Raw genomic sequence first — 14,499 nt, 5'->3', positions numbered from 1 at the left:
TTTGCAAATGGTAAGAAAACTGCATGTCTCATCCCTAGGGATCAAATATCAGCTCAGATACATCAAGGCAAGCATCCACTGAAGGAAAGGCTCCAATGGAAACTTCAGTGCAAGAACTTTCCCTGTGCAATCTGAACTCCAGCGTGGGGTTGAAAAGATCCCAATAGTCTGGAGTATGTGCAGTAACAACAAGAATAGGTTTTACTCCAGCATATTACACCAGTTCAGAGACCTACATCTCTCCCATAAGATTTGCTGGTGTCATACTCTATATAATGTAGATTCAGCTGCATCCTAATCCCTGCCCGTTAAGTACACCTCACAAAATCATCAATTTCAGTACCAATTTCAGTAAGAACTGGTCTGACCTCTGACAATGTCCCTCATAAGTATATTCCTATTCTATTGTGAGCATCTTCCTCAACCAAGAATCTGGATGTCCCTGATGAAACATGGTGATTCACCTGAGTAGAGCCAAGAACCTTTTAACTCATCAGCCCCGACCATGACCAGAAAGGCTCATTGTGGCCCCATGGCAATGGCAGAACGCCATAACACAGGCTCCCTCAAGTCCCTATACACATTTCATCAGACTGCACCTGTGCTGGGCAGGCACTGGGTAGAACCAATGAGAATGGCATGCTCCTAGCTGCTCTCACTACCACTCCTCTTCAGGACCTGAACTGTGGCAGAAAAGCAACTGTTAGCAGTCTGAACATAAGGCTGAGGAGATTAGATCCATCCAGGGACATGGCTCATCCTGTAGCAAATGAGGTGCAACAACCAGCAAGCAAGGAGGTCATTTTTTCAAAGGAATGAAAAAACCCGTCAGTGATGGGACAAAAGAACTGTTCTTGCAGCACAGATCACATCGCACATAAGGGGAGCGTGCAAGCATTTGGACATAGCATGAGAAGTCAGACATAAGCAACATGGCACAGCTCTTGGACAATTGTATAAGCCCCAGAAAGAACTTCAGTTCTCCTGCCCTCAGCATGTTTCTCCTGAAGTGCTGGAGCCTCTTGAGAACATTTTCATTGGTACTGCATCAACCTGGCTGGTAGTTCAAAGCAGCAGAAGGGTGGTCTGGCACCCCTCTGACCTTTCCCCCTCCCCTCAAGACCTTACCTTCACTGATGGCTGAGCAGACAAAGCTCCGTTTTTTCTGTCATCCTCATCCCATGCTTCCTCTTGATCCTCAGGCTCCGCATTGTTATTGCGGCTTCCCAGCTCCTCTTCCTCTTTTGGGACTCCATCACTGTTCAGCCCCTGTAGGAGTGCCACCACTGCCTCTGGCTTGGGCAGTTTAGTTATCTTAAAGTGTTTCTTATAATGGGGTGTGTCCTTGCGGATAAGCCTCTGTTTCTCCACTGGGAATGGTCGCTCTTCGTCTTCATCCTCATCTTCACTCCTTATTAGTGTGTCCTCAGCAAAGTGTACAGTGGGCTGCAATGGCAAAGCCCCAGAAAGGCTGTGAGCCTCAGATAACAGCCATAGCTGCAGGCAGCACATAAATCTGCTGTCCCTCTACTACCAACACAGGTAAAGTCAGCACTTGTGCTTTAATACTAAAGAAGATTAAGGAATACTCAAATTTCCCCATACTTGTTTTCAGCCCATCCCCCATATCAACTCCTTCACCTAGACACATCTGTCAGCTTCATGGACTGAGGGCACTCAGACCTGTAACCCTGATTTTTGCACAGTCCCTGCCTCATTCCCATGCTATCTTTCCTAGTCTTTGATGGACCCTGCTCCCCTGGGCTCCCTGAATCTCTACTTGCAGTTAGCTTCCAGGGCCTTTACTTGCCTCCAGCAATGCCTAAATCACACTCTGTAAATCCATTTATCATTTTCTCTGAAACTTTCAAATCCTTCCACTTTTTAACATGACCCTGATGCAGTTCCTAGATTCCTACCTCATTGTATTCCACTTCTACATCTTCCTCCTCTTGGACAGCTGCTTCTTTATGCTCCTCTTCAGCTTTTGGCTTTACTACCTTCTCCGGCTCCTGCATCTCAGACAGCTGCCCATTTGGCCAGCTCCTTTGTCCCTCCTCTCCCTGCTCCTCTCCCCTGAAGTCAGCAGAGGCGGTGCTGTTAGAAAGGTGTGAGTCCTCACTGCGATTTGATGTGGCACTCAGTCTTTTCTCCTGGGAAGACGATAGATTACAAAAATCAAGACGGAAACCAAAGTAGGAAATGGATCAGTATAATTTGATTGGTGCAGGGTGGGGTATGGTCCACTGCCAACAGAACCAGCTTTTTCAAGTTGCCCACTACCTTCCTAGCTCTACCCCTATTTCACCATCTATGTGGGCATTTATTGTCAGTATCACACCTGGGCAGCAAGGCAACATCCCCCAGTACTCTATTCCCATCAATCTTCATTCAGTATATCAGAGCCTTCTTTTTCTCTCCCTGTTTTGTGACAGAAGTGACACTGAGGCACACAATCCCCGTTATGGCCTTTTCTGTATCCTTGCTGCATCTTGTGTCATCTCAGTGGCCCCAGCAGATACCACAAGGTAGGTTCTAATTCATGAAATGCAGACAATCCATGCTCGGTCCGTTCCCACGTTTCCCAAAAGTTAAGTTCTTTCTGCCCAGCTTACAAACACTGCCTCTCCATTCCCCACATCTGCTACATGTTCTGTATGGTTATCCATTTCTTAGTGAACAGCACTCACTTCTGACTTAGGTGAATTCAGGTCTGTGCCAGGTTTTGCAGCATGTACCTCATTGCGCCGAACTTCAATCACTTTCTTCATAACCTTCAGCTCACTGGGATGAGGGGTTGCTCTGCGCTGTAGGCCCTAGCAAAGAAAAAGCACGCATGCAGAGCATGAGATTTAACAGTCAGAGGAATACGTGTCATGCCTCAAGATTGAATCAGTTCAAATGACATGTTTTATCAGACCACTAGAGCCCCAGGTGGACACGAACTAAATGTCACAATCTGATCTGGACTTCTCTGCTATTACAGCGTGCAGCTGGGAAGAGGAGAGAAATGGAAGATGACACTTATCAGATCCATCTCACAGACATTAACCTCCTCTCCATCTGACACAGGGTCTGGAAGAAATTATAAACACGGGAAGTTTTTATTTGTGTTTGTCTTAGTAAATGCCAATCAGTCAACACAGAATCCCCCTAAAGGAACGCTCAGGTAGATTTTCTTCTTAATCTGCCTGGTGCTTCTTAATATGCCTGACAAGCTTGTGTGTCAGCAGAACGTATGATGCTTAGCTAGGTCCATCCAAGCTAAAAGTCAAGAAAAACAGTATTATAAAATTAATAAGTGTTAAAAGAAAGAAGAAAAAAATAAAAACACCCAAACCCTAACCAGTAAACCTCCAAACACCAGCAGGAAAATTATCTCCATGCTGGAAGGACAGACACATTTTTTACATTTCATTAGAAGGAATCAGACCTCTAGATAATGTCTCTCCACAAGATAAAAAGGAAGAAGTTCAGCAGGAGATTTAAACCAATAGAATACCTGCTGAAAAGTGAAACTTCTATCCTCCCCTTTGCATCTGCAATTAAAGTAAAATGATCTGCCATATTTTTTGAGGCTGCCTGTCTACAACTATAATGTTTAGCTACCTTAGTAGCACTACAGTCCACAGCACAGGCTTACTTCTGGCTCCAGGCTGGAAGATTGCCTAGCACAAGTTTGGGTGTACAGCTTTTCCCTGTGGAGGGCACCATCTAAAATCCAGTCCTGACACTGCTGTGACCATTAGGATCTCTAGACTACCTGATTGATCTGCGGGCAGTTTAGCAATCATAACTCAGTTCCTGTGGGACAGCCACCAAACTGTAAGTCTGCATAAATGCTCTCAAGGAAATAAATCTCTTTTATACCTTTTTGTCTTCTTAGGACACCTAATGCCTTCCTTACTGCAAAAATTTAGTACAAACCTACAGCAATATCATAGGAGCTGTGAGATGGGAACACCATAATTGTTCCTTGTCCTAGGAAAAAACTGTAGATTGTGCCCATGCTTCCATAGGCAGATAGCAAGCCACCAGAAAACTCCTTACCCGTCTCTCAGCTCCAGACTCCTCTTCATCATCCACTTTGGGTTCATCCAGAAACTGAATCACACTGACTCTGTTTAAATTGGTGTCTGTCCAGCTCTCATCCACACTGTTCTGCAAAAGATTCTCTGGGAAGAAAAATAACAGACTGGGAGCTACTTTCTGAACATTCAGGGATGTGGTCTTAGATGAAAGACAGTTCTGAACTCATTAGGGCACTTTTGTCTCATCTGCCCACGACATCAAGCTGCAGAGGCTTTGAAGACATAGGATCTAGCCTCCAGATGTTGTCACCTCTTGTATGTCTCCTACCAGATCCACGGCAGCCTCTACAAAAGGTACTGAAGGTTTCAGCTCTAGCATATCTTACCCAAGAACTAACAAAAAAGGTAGGATTAAGGCACGAATCAGAAGTACTAACACAAAAACATCAACACGACAGGAAGCAAACCTTACAGACTATGAACTCCTCAGTCAGTAAATATAAGCAGAAGATTTGAAGACTAGGCTGCAGCTTTTTCACCACATGGTAGAGAAGCAATTTGTCAGTTTTAGCAATCTGCCTTGGAAATCAACAGCAGCCAGTCAGGAGCTTAGGTGCACTACAGCTACCACAGTAACCAAGAACAGTCCAGCCAAGCAGAGAAGGTTCACGTTCTCTTCCCTACATCACTCTCTGCAGGACACAGTACTGCAGACAGCATTCATAATGTAGTCTCTTACCTAGGCTAGGAGAAGGCTGCTGGGGAAGCAGGTAACAAGTGAGAACTTTTTCTCCTGTCTTTTCATCATCCTCTGTTTGGAATTTCAGCATGGGCTGGGACTGATTTTCTGCCAGCCACAGGGCTTTCAGGTTAAGATTCGTCAAAGCAAACGGCAAGTTTTGTAGTCTGCAAGAGGAAAGAAGAACTGTTGGTTAAACTTATTTAGTAATGATGGCAATTCCACTCAGCTCCAGACTGCCTCATCTGCATTAAAGAAGGACAGAGTCTAGCCACTAAGGGAATCCCTCACTTCTGTACACACAGAAGCAGCTGGCTCAAGCTGCATGCGGCTCTGCCACAGCCAGGGACTGGTCTCTGCAAACCACAAGGAACCTGAATCAGTTTTTAGCAGGTGACAACTCCTATCATTTCGCATGTGGAAAACGGTGAACTCTGGAGAGGGGTTTGGAAACCAAAAAGATGCTGCTTTAATGCACTACTGTACAAACGATGTTCCAAACAGAAGCTCTGGTCAGCTTCCAACGGCTACAAAAATACCAGCCTCAGCTAACAGAACTGCAGCTAAAATCTGCAGAAGCTTTCAGACCAGATCACAAGTGTTTGCACACTGTGGTTATTTTTTCCTGTTTGTTTGTTTTAAATGGAAGTTTTTGAACTAGTCTACCTGCAGACTCTATTTTGTAAATAGCAAAGCCCCAAATCACACTGCTGTATGTGACATGGCACCTGGTAGAAATTTCATCTTCCCACAGTCAGAGTATGGAAATACCCACTGAATCACATGCAAACCAGGAAAGAAAATGTCTCCATCCCTGCATGAACTGCAGACCTGTAGTAGGCTACAAACAGTTGATTGCTGAATGGTTCAAAGCACAGCTCAGGCTGTGCTTTGTACAGGTCCACTGATCAGACTGAATTGTACTCTGTAGATGCTGACAGTCCCATTGAGACACCTAAGCAGCATAGAAAACACTGGTAAAACCATAGCCACATTGGCAAAACAATGGAGAAATTGAGCTGTCACTGGCTGGAGAGAAAACCTGAAGAAAAAGAGCCAGGTGTGCCCAGTGTCACTCTCAGATACACGGAATCAAGCAAATAAAATTATGTTTGTATTTGCACAGAACTGACAGTGAGCCCAGCACCCACTTCAGACCACTGCCAGGGGCTGAAGGCAGAACACTCTTGGCACGGGAAACAGATAGAGCCAAAAGCCACCCTAAAGCTTACATGTTACGATGAAGACTGTGCATGTTGAGTTGGGGGTGTCAATGAGAGCAGGAGGAGGAGAAGGTGTTCTTCTACTGAACTGGGAAAAGCATAAGGCTCAGACACCAATTACCTGAGGATTGATGACATACAGCTACAAAATTTGGAGGCATTAATACAGTGGACCAGGGATTTCCCTGGGTCTTTGTTTCACATATGGAAAAACGTCCCCATGCATCTGTATCAATTCTACCCTATGCTTTGCAGGCAAAAAGCTTGAGAGACACAACCTCTTTCCAGAGCTTTAAGCAACCTCTCTAAACTGCTGATCCCATGATCAGCACAGATCCAGAGTCTCCCAAAACACACCATGGCCCAGCCCATAGTGCTTCTTCCCAGCAGCTTCCTTAGGAATACACCTACAAAACTGTTTACCCCTCTTGCTGCTAACCTGTTCCCAGCCACATCAAGGACGTGAAGCTCGGTGGTGTTGGCAAGCTCTGCTGGCAGGAGGGACAGGCGATTGTCTCGCAAGGACAGCACATTCAGATTGGCACAGCCTCCAATCTCAGCTGGAAGGGATGTTAGTCGGTTCCGATCCACATTCAGGTTCGTCAGCTTGGTCAGCTTCCCAAGGGACTTTGGTAAGGCCTAGGAAGGACATGATTCAGTAGCTGCTAAAGATAAGACAGCAGAATGGGCATAAAATCCTCTATTGGATGGGAAAAAAAAAAGCTGCCTTCTGTCCAAACAGAGATGAGATTTCAGTATAGTTTCCACAACCTCAGGATAGGTTTTCCCTCAGGTTCACAGGCTGTTACACGCCAACTATTTATCTCAGCACAGCACACACAGAACACCACTGGTCAAGACATTTCTCCTGTTCACCTGTCCATTTCCAATATTGGTGTATTAACGAATAAATTGTGAGCAGTTTGGATAAGGGAGATTTTAAACTACACTACACCATGGCCCCTTGCCAAATATAGCTCTTCTTGTAGACCTTCTCCCATGAGACTGGATGCGTTTCGGCATTGATCCGTCCTGGTTATCCTAGATAATTTTTCTGAGAAAAAATACCAAGAAAGCAGCTTCCACCAGGGTCTTCAAGAGTCTCTGGGCTAGGTGAACCTCTGTGCTGAAAGGAAGCTAAGAGGACAGCAGCTGGAACACACTAAAGAACCTGCCTCAGAGGTGAGAAGATAGGATAAGATCCCTGACATGTAGCTACTGAACAGCACAGGAGAGGAAGATTGACTGTTGGTGTACTTACTGTCAACATGTTCTCTGTCAAGATGAGTTCCGACAGATTTTCACAGTCCCCAATTGACTCTGTCACCTCTGTCAGCCGATTCTGGTCCACCTTGAGGATGGAGAGCTGCTTCAGCTGACCTGGCCAGGGCAACAAGCTAGGTGTGAACTAAGCCACAGAGACAATGACACTGTTTGCCTGCCTGAAATGCCTCCCATCAGGGATTACCTAACCTAACAATATAGGCACTATCCTTCTTCCCAACCATGCCTGTTCACAGGTTTCATCTATGCATGATGCAGATCAAGAACCTGAACACGTCCTGTAGAGTTCTGCTCACCAGCATCATCTGCTGCTTCTGCACTCACCTACAGAAACTACGTCCATCAAGCCTTAATACTCTGTTACATACTGTCTTGCCTGAAGCCTCCCCACAGGAGCACTTCTGGGGCAGTTCAAGCCCTGCTCTGCTCCCCATCCCACAATACTCACCAATCCCATCTGGAATGCATTCCAACAGGTTCTGTGACAGAAGCAAGTCTGTCAGTGCTGCTAGCCCGCTGACCTCATTGGGCAACTGCTCTAGTTTGTTCTCTGACACATCCAGACAGACCAAACGGCGGAGATTACCCAGCTCCTAGGATCAGAAAGGAGACACTGTGGTTCAAGGGAGCAGTACAGGGAGGGAGTAAAGCAGCGAAGCAATGGACTGAACAAGTACTCACTGGAGGCAGGGCTGAGAGTTGGTTCCGGTCTAACCAAAGCTCGCGCAAGTTTGGTAGCGCTCCCAGAGTATCTGGCTGTAACAGAGCAGGACAGTAGCAGTGTCAGTCCTTTCCAGGGGAGAAACTGCTCTAGGATATTCCAAATCACACTAAAGGTCTGCAAAACTAGATACTGTTACTGCTTTCACACCTCCTAAAACCATTCATCAAATGGTTTATGAAACTAATGTGTTGGTGTGCCACAATACTGCAGCAAATATGTTTGGAAGTGTCTGGGCTAGCATACTGGCTGCAGAAGCTCCCAACAGGAAACATGGAAGACAACAGCAAGGACTGTCCAGTAGCAAGCAAGACAAGAACCAAACAAGGTTTTGGAAATGCTGGCCCCACAGTAGAAATGTGTCTTTCTCTCCCTCCTCCCAGACATGAATAAAAGCTTGTGGTTAACACTGGCAATCCCAACATGACATAGCAGCGCTATCAGCTATGGTAGACGTGTTCATAGCATTGCTCCTTTTGTTACCTATAAACACAACACACACTGATGGACGTTTGGTTTAGGAGTTAAAGCACCACTCAAGTGCAGTTCAAGTGTCAGCCAACTGTTCTCACAAGCAGGCTGCAGCTTTGTGCACAGGAAGCTGCAAAATCTCGTTTGTCTCCCATTTTAGTTGGCTTTCTGCCAAAAAGCATTTCAGAACATTAAGAACAGGATTCAGTAACAACTTGATCCACAACTGCAAAGTTAAAGAATATCACTGGATTTCCCCCAATGTCAAGATGAGCTGTAATTCAGTATTATGCACTGGCTCTCAGCATGCTTACGCGTAGAGCCCTCCATGGAGGCACCCCGATCCAGAGGGTACACACCACATGCTGGGCTGACATAACTGTCAGGAACAACATGGAATGGTTCTGTACTTCCTAGAGGAGAAATTAAATTACGAAGGAAAAGGCAGAAAGTCAGCCCAGCAGAAGTGAAAAACAACAGCTGGTGGCAGTGTAACACAGCAGAGAAAGAAAGTACCAGACAGAATCTCATTGGAAAGGAAAGATCCTTAGGCAGCTAGATAGCAACAAAGAACGTCTCAGAGCAAAAGGGCTTGGAAAAAGCAGAACAAAATGTGTATGAGGACAGTAGAAAGTGAGACAGGGCCAAAACACAAAGAAAACATTATACTGGGAACAATGACTAGGCCATCCTGGGCAGATCGGATTCTTCCCAAACAACCCGAGGGTCTATTTCTTTGCATTTCAGACAAAAAAAAACCACTTCCATAAAGGTACAGGTGCTACCCCTACCAACCACCCATATTCCCTCCCCACCATCCCTCACCTACCAGTACTTCCAGGTCATTGCCACCAAGATCCAACTGTTCTAACTTGACAAGGAATGAGAGTGAACTGCAAGATACAGGGAATAGAAAGGGGAAAATAGAAAAAGTGAAAGAAAGAAAGAAAAAAAGAAGGAAAGAAAGAAAGGAGGGTTAGCATCAGGGACACACATCTCACAAATAACATAATTTTGACTAATTCCTAAAACTGGTGGGACAATCCTGCCCCTTTTCACACTCCCTCTGAGCCAAGCAGTTTAGGAGAGCTGGTACCCTTCCCCAGGCCAGACCATGTGCACCAGGGAATTGGGTTCATTAGCACCATCAGTCCCAAAGTGGTCAAAGTATCCACTCTGATACCAATTTGCCCTCTCCCCCTCCCACTATAAAAAATACTCTTTGAGCAAAAACATGATAGATGACAAGCCACACCTTAACATTGATGCCAATTTTTGTTGCAAGGATGGGGACCTGAGCACAGAGTTATAAATAACAGGAATCAGCAGAGGACAATACGTATGTGGGAGGCAAGGGGAGAATAGCTGCAGGGAGAGGCAGGAATGACAAATTTAAGAGCCCCAATCTCCCCAAATGGGATGGACAAGCTGTTTAAGACAAAAGGAAAGACAACACTGGCATGATGCCTCAGAAAAGGTTAAGATGTACAGGACAAGAAGCTCACTAGGCAAGATACCGCAAGAAACCTACACAGGAATTGTGCTACAAAGCCTGCCAACACTGGTGGTCCCAAGGATGCACCCCACTATCCAAACACATTATGAACCTCTGATGAAAAGTCAACACCACAATACCACGATTCAGTTCTTCTGAGTTGGTCCAGGTGTCCACAAGTTTTCAGCTTTCAGTCCTACCCCACCAACTTCAACACCCACTCTCCCAAACAGGGGTTGCTGCCTCTTGCTTTACGCTAAGGCAGAATTCCCATTTAAAGCCTGCCTATGTCCCCAGAATGGATGGTCTTCAGCGCTTATTTTTTTCTTTATAGGGAAATGTTCTCATAAAGAAATCACTGCATTTGTTTGTAAATACAGCTATGCATCTCAACACCACCCAAACTCAGGAAGTTGGAGGCTGGAAACCTGTGAGAAAAGAAAAAAACAAAAAGAAAAAACAAAATAGATCTGTGTTGCCTGGAGCAGGCTATAAAAATATTGGGACTACACAGGAAGAACAAGTACTCACCTTCTGAAGTGGTAGATTTTGAGAAATTATATTCACTCAATCAAAGGTCTATCGACACTATTGTCAGAAGGATTCTATTGTACAGCAGTATCTCATTATGACTGTACATTTGTTCTTTGACTTCTCTGAAGGGTGGAGCAGCCGTGACTCTCCCTTAGCATCTTCAGTTTGAATTCCCAAAATAGGGAAAAGTGAGCCATGGAATTCATGTTGATACATGAGGTCTTACAACATGCTTCAAGTACAGATCTCTCTATACCATTCCATGAGAATACATCAATGTGAGCCACGCTTCCCAACTGATTGGCAAGCTGTGCCCCACCTACGTGGAAGAGATGAGGAGTGATAACCATTTGTACAAGACGAACTCTTTCAGAAGTCAGTTGACAGAAAGCCAACCACTGAATTTAAGTTTTAACAAGTCAAGGTCACTGCAAGCTGGATCTTTTAAGACACTGAATGACTACAGCAAAAACTGGAAGGACACTGTCACAAATGCAGAGTACCTAAGCCTGTCTATCTACTGCGCTCAGTAAACTTGCAAAATGAAAACACCATCCATTTTTATAAGTCATTCTACTCTTTGGCAAGATCACTTGGACTTGTTTAGACCCATTATTGGGCACAGTTTGTAACCACACTAAGAACAGATCTCATGTTTGACTGATAGACCTGACAAAAATTACCTTGGTCTTTTAAGGCTCTTTCTACTTTTGGAAATCATCCTGTCAATTGGGAAAAATGAAAAGAAGCTGGAATTGCACTGCAGGATGAATATTAAGTATGGACTTAACTCTCAGAGAAAAATCCCCAAACTCAGAACATGCTACAAGCATCATTCTAGGCAGTACAGAGGCTTCACTCAGGGAAACAAGGGAACACTGGGCATGAGAGATCTCCCCAGAAACCATGAGTCTGTTCACAGACTGAATTCTCAAAATCCATTTACTTGCTGATTCCTAGATGGTGAAAAGCCACTCATTCTTCACTGCAGTTTAAAAGCCAGCTCTGGATGTAGCTATTGCTCCTCTTTGCTTATGTAGTTTATCATAGTGGTGGCATCTGCCTACTTGAACACAACACACAAAACAGACAGCAGCGGGTCCCAATACCAGGGCCCAAACTTCTCTGTCTTGTCTGTTCTCAGCCTGACATGAGGAGCTTCAGCTCTTGCTTTCTCCCTTGTGGCTATGTTCCATGTGGGGCCACCTCAGCTGTCCTCTTAACATCACCTTTCTGTGACAGTGCTTCAATGCTCTCAACTTCTGTGCGCAAAAGATCCAGCAACTTTGGCATCAGAGACAAGATGACAGTGTTAGTTTGAACTGTGTGTCTATCACTGTGTAGTCACCAGGTATGAAGGCTGGGAGGTGACCAGTGCAGACTGTCAGCTCCCTTTTGGAAATGTCTTGTCTGAAGGGTCAAAACTGACACATTAATTCTACAATCAGATAAACCCTGTACTTGCAAAGCCCAGAGGAAAATAACCATCTGTAAGAAGACGTGCATGAGTCACAGCAACGTCCTGCAGTGAGGGAGGCACAGCTACCACAGAAGAAACAAAACTAAAGCCTGAACTGCTTACTGATACTGCTTATTATCAAAGCCCTGCTTGAACACCACATCATTAGAAGCCTCTTTTGCCCACTTATTTAAATAAAGCAGGGGAGCATGGAGGAAAACATAGGTAGCCAGACTGAATGCTTGCCATGAATAATAAGAGGACACTAAGGAAGGGTGACAATAGTTGCTTACTTCACGCAGTCACTGGGGAGTTTGTGTAGCCCCAAAACTTACTGCTACTCAAAAAAGTCAGGTGGAATCCCTTCCAATGTATATTCAAGGAAGACTGGGGTTGTAACCAACTGGATGGATAAGCAGGCAGAAAACAAGCTGACAGTGCTAATGAAACCTCAGAGAAAACTCAGCAAACAATTCTTATGGGCTCCAGATCAAAGATTGATGTACAGCTTTATAAATTCTCCACATTCTATTTATTTGATAGCATCAGCTGCATCAAACAGATCTTCTGCCAGAAAGTTAGCTCTATTCCTAACTCTCTGAAACATTTAATGTAACTTACCTTTTCTATCTTGATGGCTTATTCCTTTGCCAGCTTATTTTTTACCCGTTGCAGAAAAGCCAGTTATCCCACCCATTCCCACAAACTGCTCAACCAGGACAATCAGAAAGAAAATAGACATAAGAAGCAAAATATACTGTAGACATATTCAAATTACTAACTTCATTGTATACAGAGTTCTTCCAACACCCACATCAGTACGTATTTCTCTTTTTCCAAACAATCGTCATTTGTTCCACCTCTCAAGGAAAAAAGGTTCCCACAATTTCCAGCAGCTTTTGTGTGGAACCCTGTCTATTCCAAATCATTTCTGACACAGAAGCTGAGGATAGACTCTAAATATTTTTCCCTGCTCTTGAGACCTGTACTCTCTATCTCTCTCCCTCCTCAACACAGTCTACAGAAAACCAGCATGATGCAGCTAACTTATTCAAAGGTTTGAGCCCTCCCAATCAAAGTGCTAAATCTTGTACTATAGAAAAAGCAAGCCCATGTGTCTGAACTATCAGGCAGGAGTCTCCTGAAGCCACCAGATACTCACGTTGGTAGAGTCTTTAGCAGGTTCTCACGTAGTTCCAAAGTCACCAGGTTTGCTAAACTGTAAGAGAAAAGGGAGTGAGAAAGCCAAATTCATTCAATAGGGCTTCAGAGATACCAAGGAGATGTTCATATCCCTTGCCTTGTGACGGTATCTCACGTCCTGCACAAATGCATATGCTTAAGTGTGTACACACAAATGGAGATGAGGGAAAGGGGGAAATATATCTTAAGTTACTTGTAATGATGGTGACACCTTATTGCAAAATCAGAGGGCTACAACACAGTGTCCAAATTTGGGGCAAGATAACACGATATCACATAAAGGACTGTCTGCCCAAAAAGATAAAAATCCCTCACATGTAGAAAGCCAAATCCCATGGGAGGGGCACTGCAGCTCATGGACAAAGCACCACGAGATTTCCCCCTTGGTTATTTGCTAGAAGCATGAGTCACTTCAACATCACAGGACAGACCAAACCTGTTTGGAAACGGGCACTCATAAAAGGAGAGAAGATAGAGGATTTGAGAGACCTGGATTTACACCTTGCCTGTGCCACTGACTGTGGAAGAGTAGAAGCAGCTGAGTCCAGGAAAGAAACTTTTAAAACGGTTGCCTTTCAATAAGAATAATGCTTAGAGGTGCTCTGATAGCATATTCAGTACAGCAGCAAGCTGTAGCTGGGAGAGCATGCTCTTGCCCAACAAGTCCTGCTAGCACTGCCACCCCCAATAGCACAGTGCTCCTACCCTGGCCCTCCCCTCCTTTCTGAGGAACAGGGGCATACTCACTTTCCAATGTCATTAGGAAGGCTCTGCAGGGACACATCATTCAGGGCCAAATGGCCCAGGCTCCGCAACTGTGTGAAACCCTCAGGAAGTCTGTGAAAACATGACAGAATAAAGTGCCATCAATTCCGCATGCAAAACCAGTGCTGAACTCACTCAAATCCCGCAAAAGCCAGTCTTATTCCAATTGGTATAAACAGGTACAAATGAGACAGGCAGGAACCAATTCTGACCCCAGCTCCTGACCCATTTCCAAGACACAATACTCCTTGCAACAAAGTCACTACATGTCCAAGTATGCACACTTGTCTCTGCAGTATTTAAGCATGAACCACAGACTAAGTTACATTATGCAATCATTTAAACCTGGAAGGAGGGAGGGCTACTAAGAAATCCAAATACCCAGTTAAGGATACTGCTGCGGAGGACACTGCTGAATTCCCCAGGACCAAGTAGTATAATCACAACAGCTCCAAAGTACAATAGAGCAGGGAAGAGACCCACAAAGCAGAGAAATCCTTCTTTCCTGATGAATTCTGGGCCACAAAAAGACTGACAAATAACTTGTAGGGTAAGAAATGCTCCTCATTCCTGT

General features: G+C 44.7%; 1 protein-coding gene across 12 annotated transcripts in view; it reads right to left on the bottom strand.

Annotated features, from left to right (window-relative positions):
* The window catches only part of SCRIB (scribble planar cell polarity protein), a 120,388-nt gene that overhangs the window by 81,580 nt on the left and 24,309 nt on the right, over positions 1-14,499 (bottom strand). For all 12 annotated transcript variants that reach the window (XR_005816878.1, XM_040547582.1, XM_040547586.1 and 9 more), the window contains exons 4-15: positions 13,908-13,997; positions 13,120-13,176; positions 9,299-9,362; positions 7,959-8,033; positions 7,726-7,870; positions 7,255-7,373; positions 6,433-6,632; positions 4,771-4,937; positions 4,051-4,175; positions 2,691-2,816; positions 1,920-2,153; positions 1,129-1,446 (exon numbers count right to left, since the gene is read on the bottom strand). Coding sequence is in view for 11 of the 12 variants with exons in the window: in XM_040547582.1 (XP_040403516.1) it covers positions 1,129-1,446; positions 1,920-2,153; positions 2,691-2,816; positions 4,051-4,175; positions 4,771-4,937; positions 6,433-6,632; positions 7,255-7,373; positions 7,726-7,870; positions 7,959-8,033; positions 9,299-9,362; positions 13,120-13,176; positions 13,908-13,997 (1,720 nt within the window). In the remaining variant the exon portion in view is untranslated. The remainder of the gene's footprint in view (positions 1-1,128; positions 1,447-1,919; positions 2,154-2,690; positions 2,817-4,050; positions 4,176-4,770; positions 4,938-6,432; positions 6,633-7,254; positions 7,374-7,725; positions 7,871-7,958; positions 8,034-9,298; positions 9,363-13,119; positions 13,177-13,907; positions 13,998-14,499) is intronic.

Source organism: Cygnus olor, chromosome 2, assembly GCF_009769625.2.
Source record: "Cygnus olor isolate bCygOlo1 chromosome 2, bCygOlo1.pri.v2, whole genome shotgun sequence".
Classification (NCBI taxonomy): Eukaryota; Metazoa; Chordata; class Aves; order Anseriformes; family Anatidae; genus Cygnus; species Cygnus olor.
This window is presented reverse-complemented; position numbering and strand designations above follow the sequence as displayed.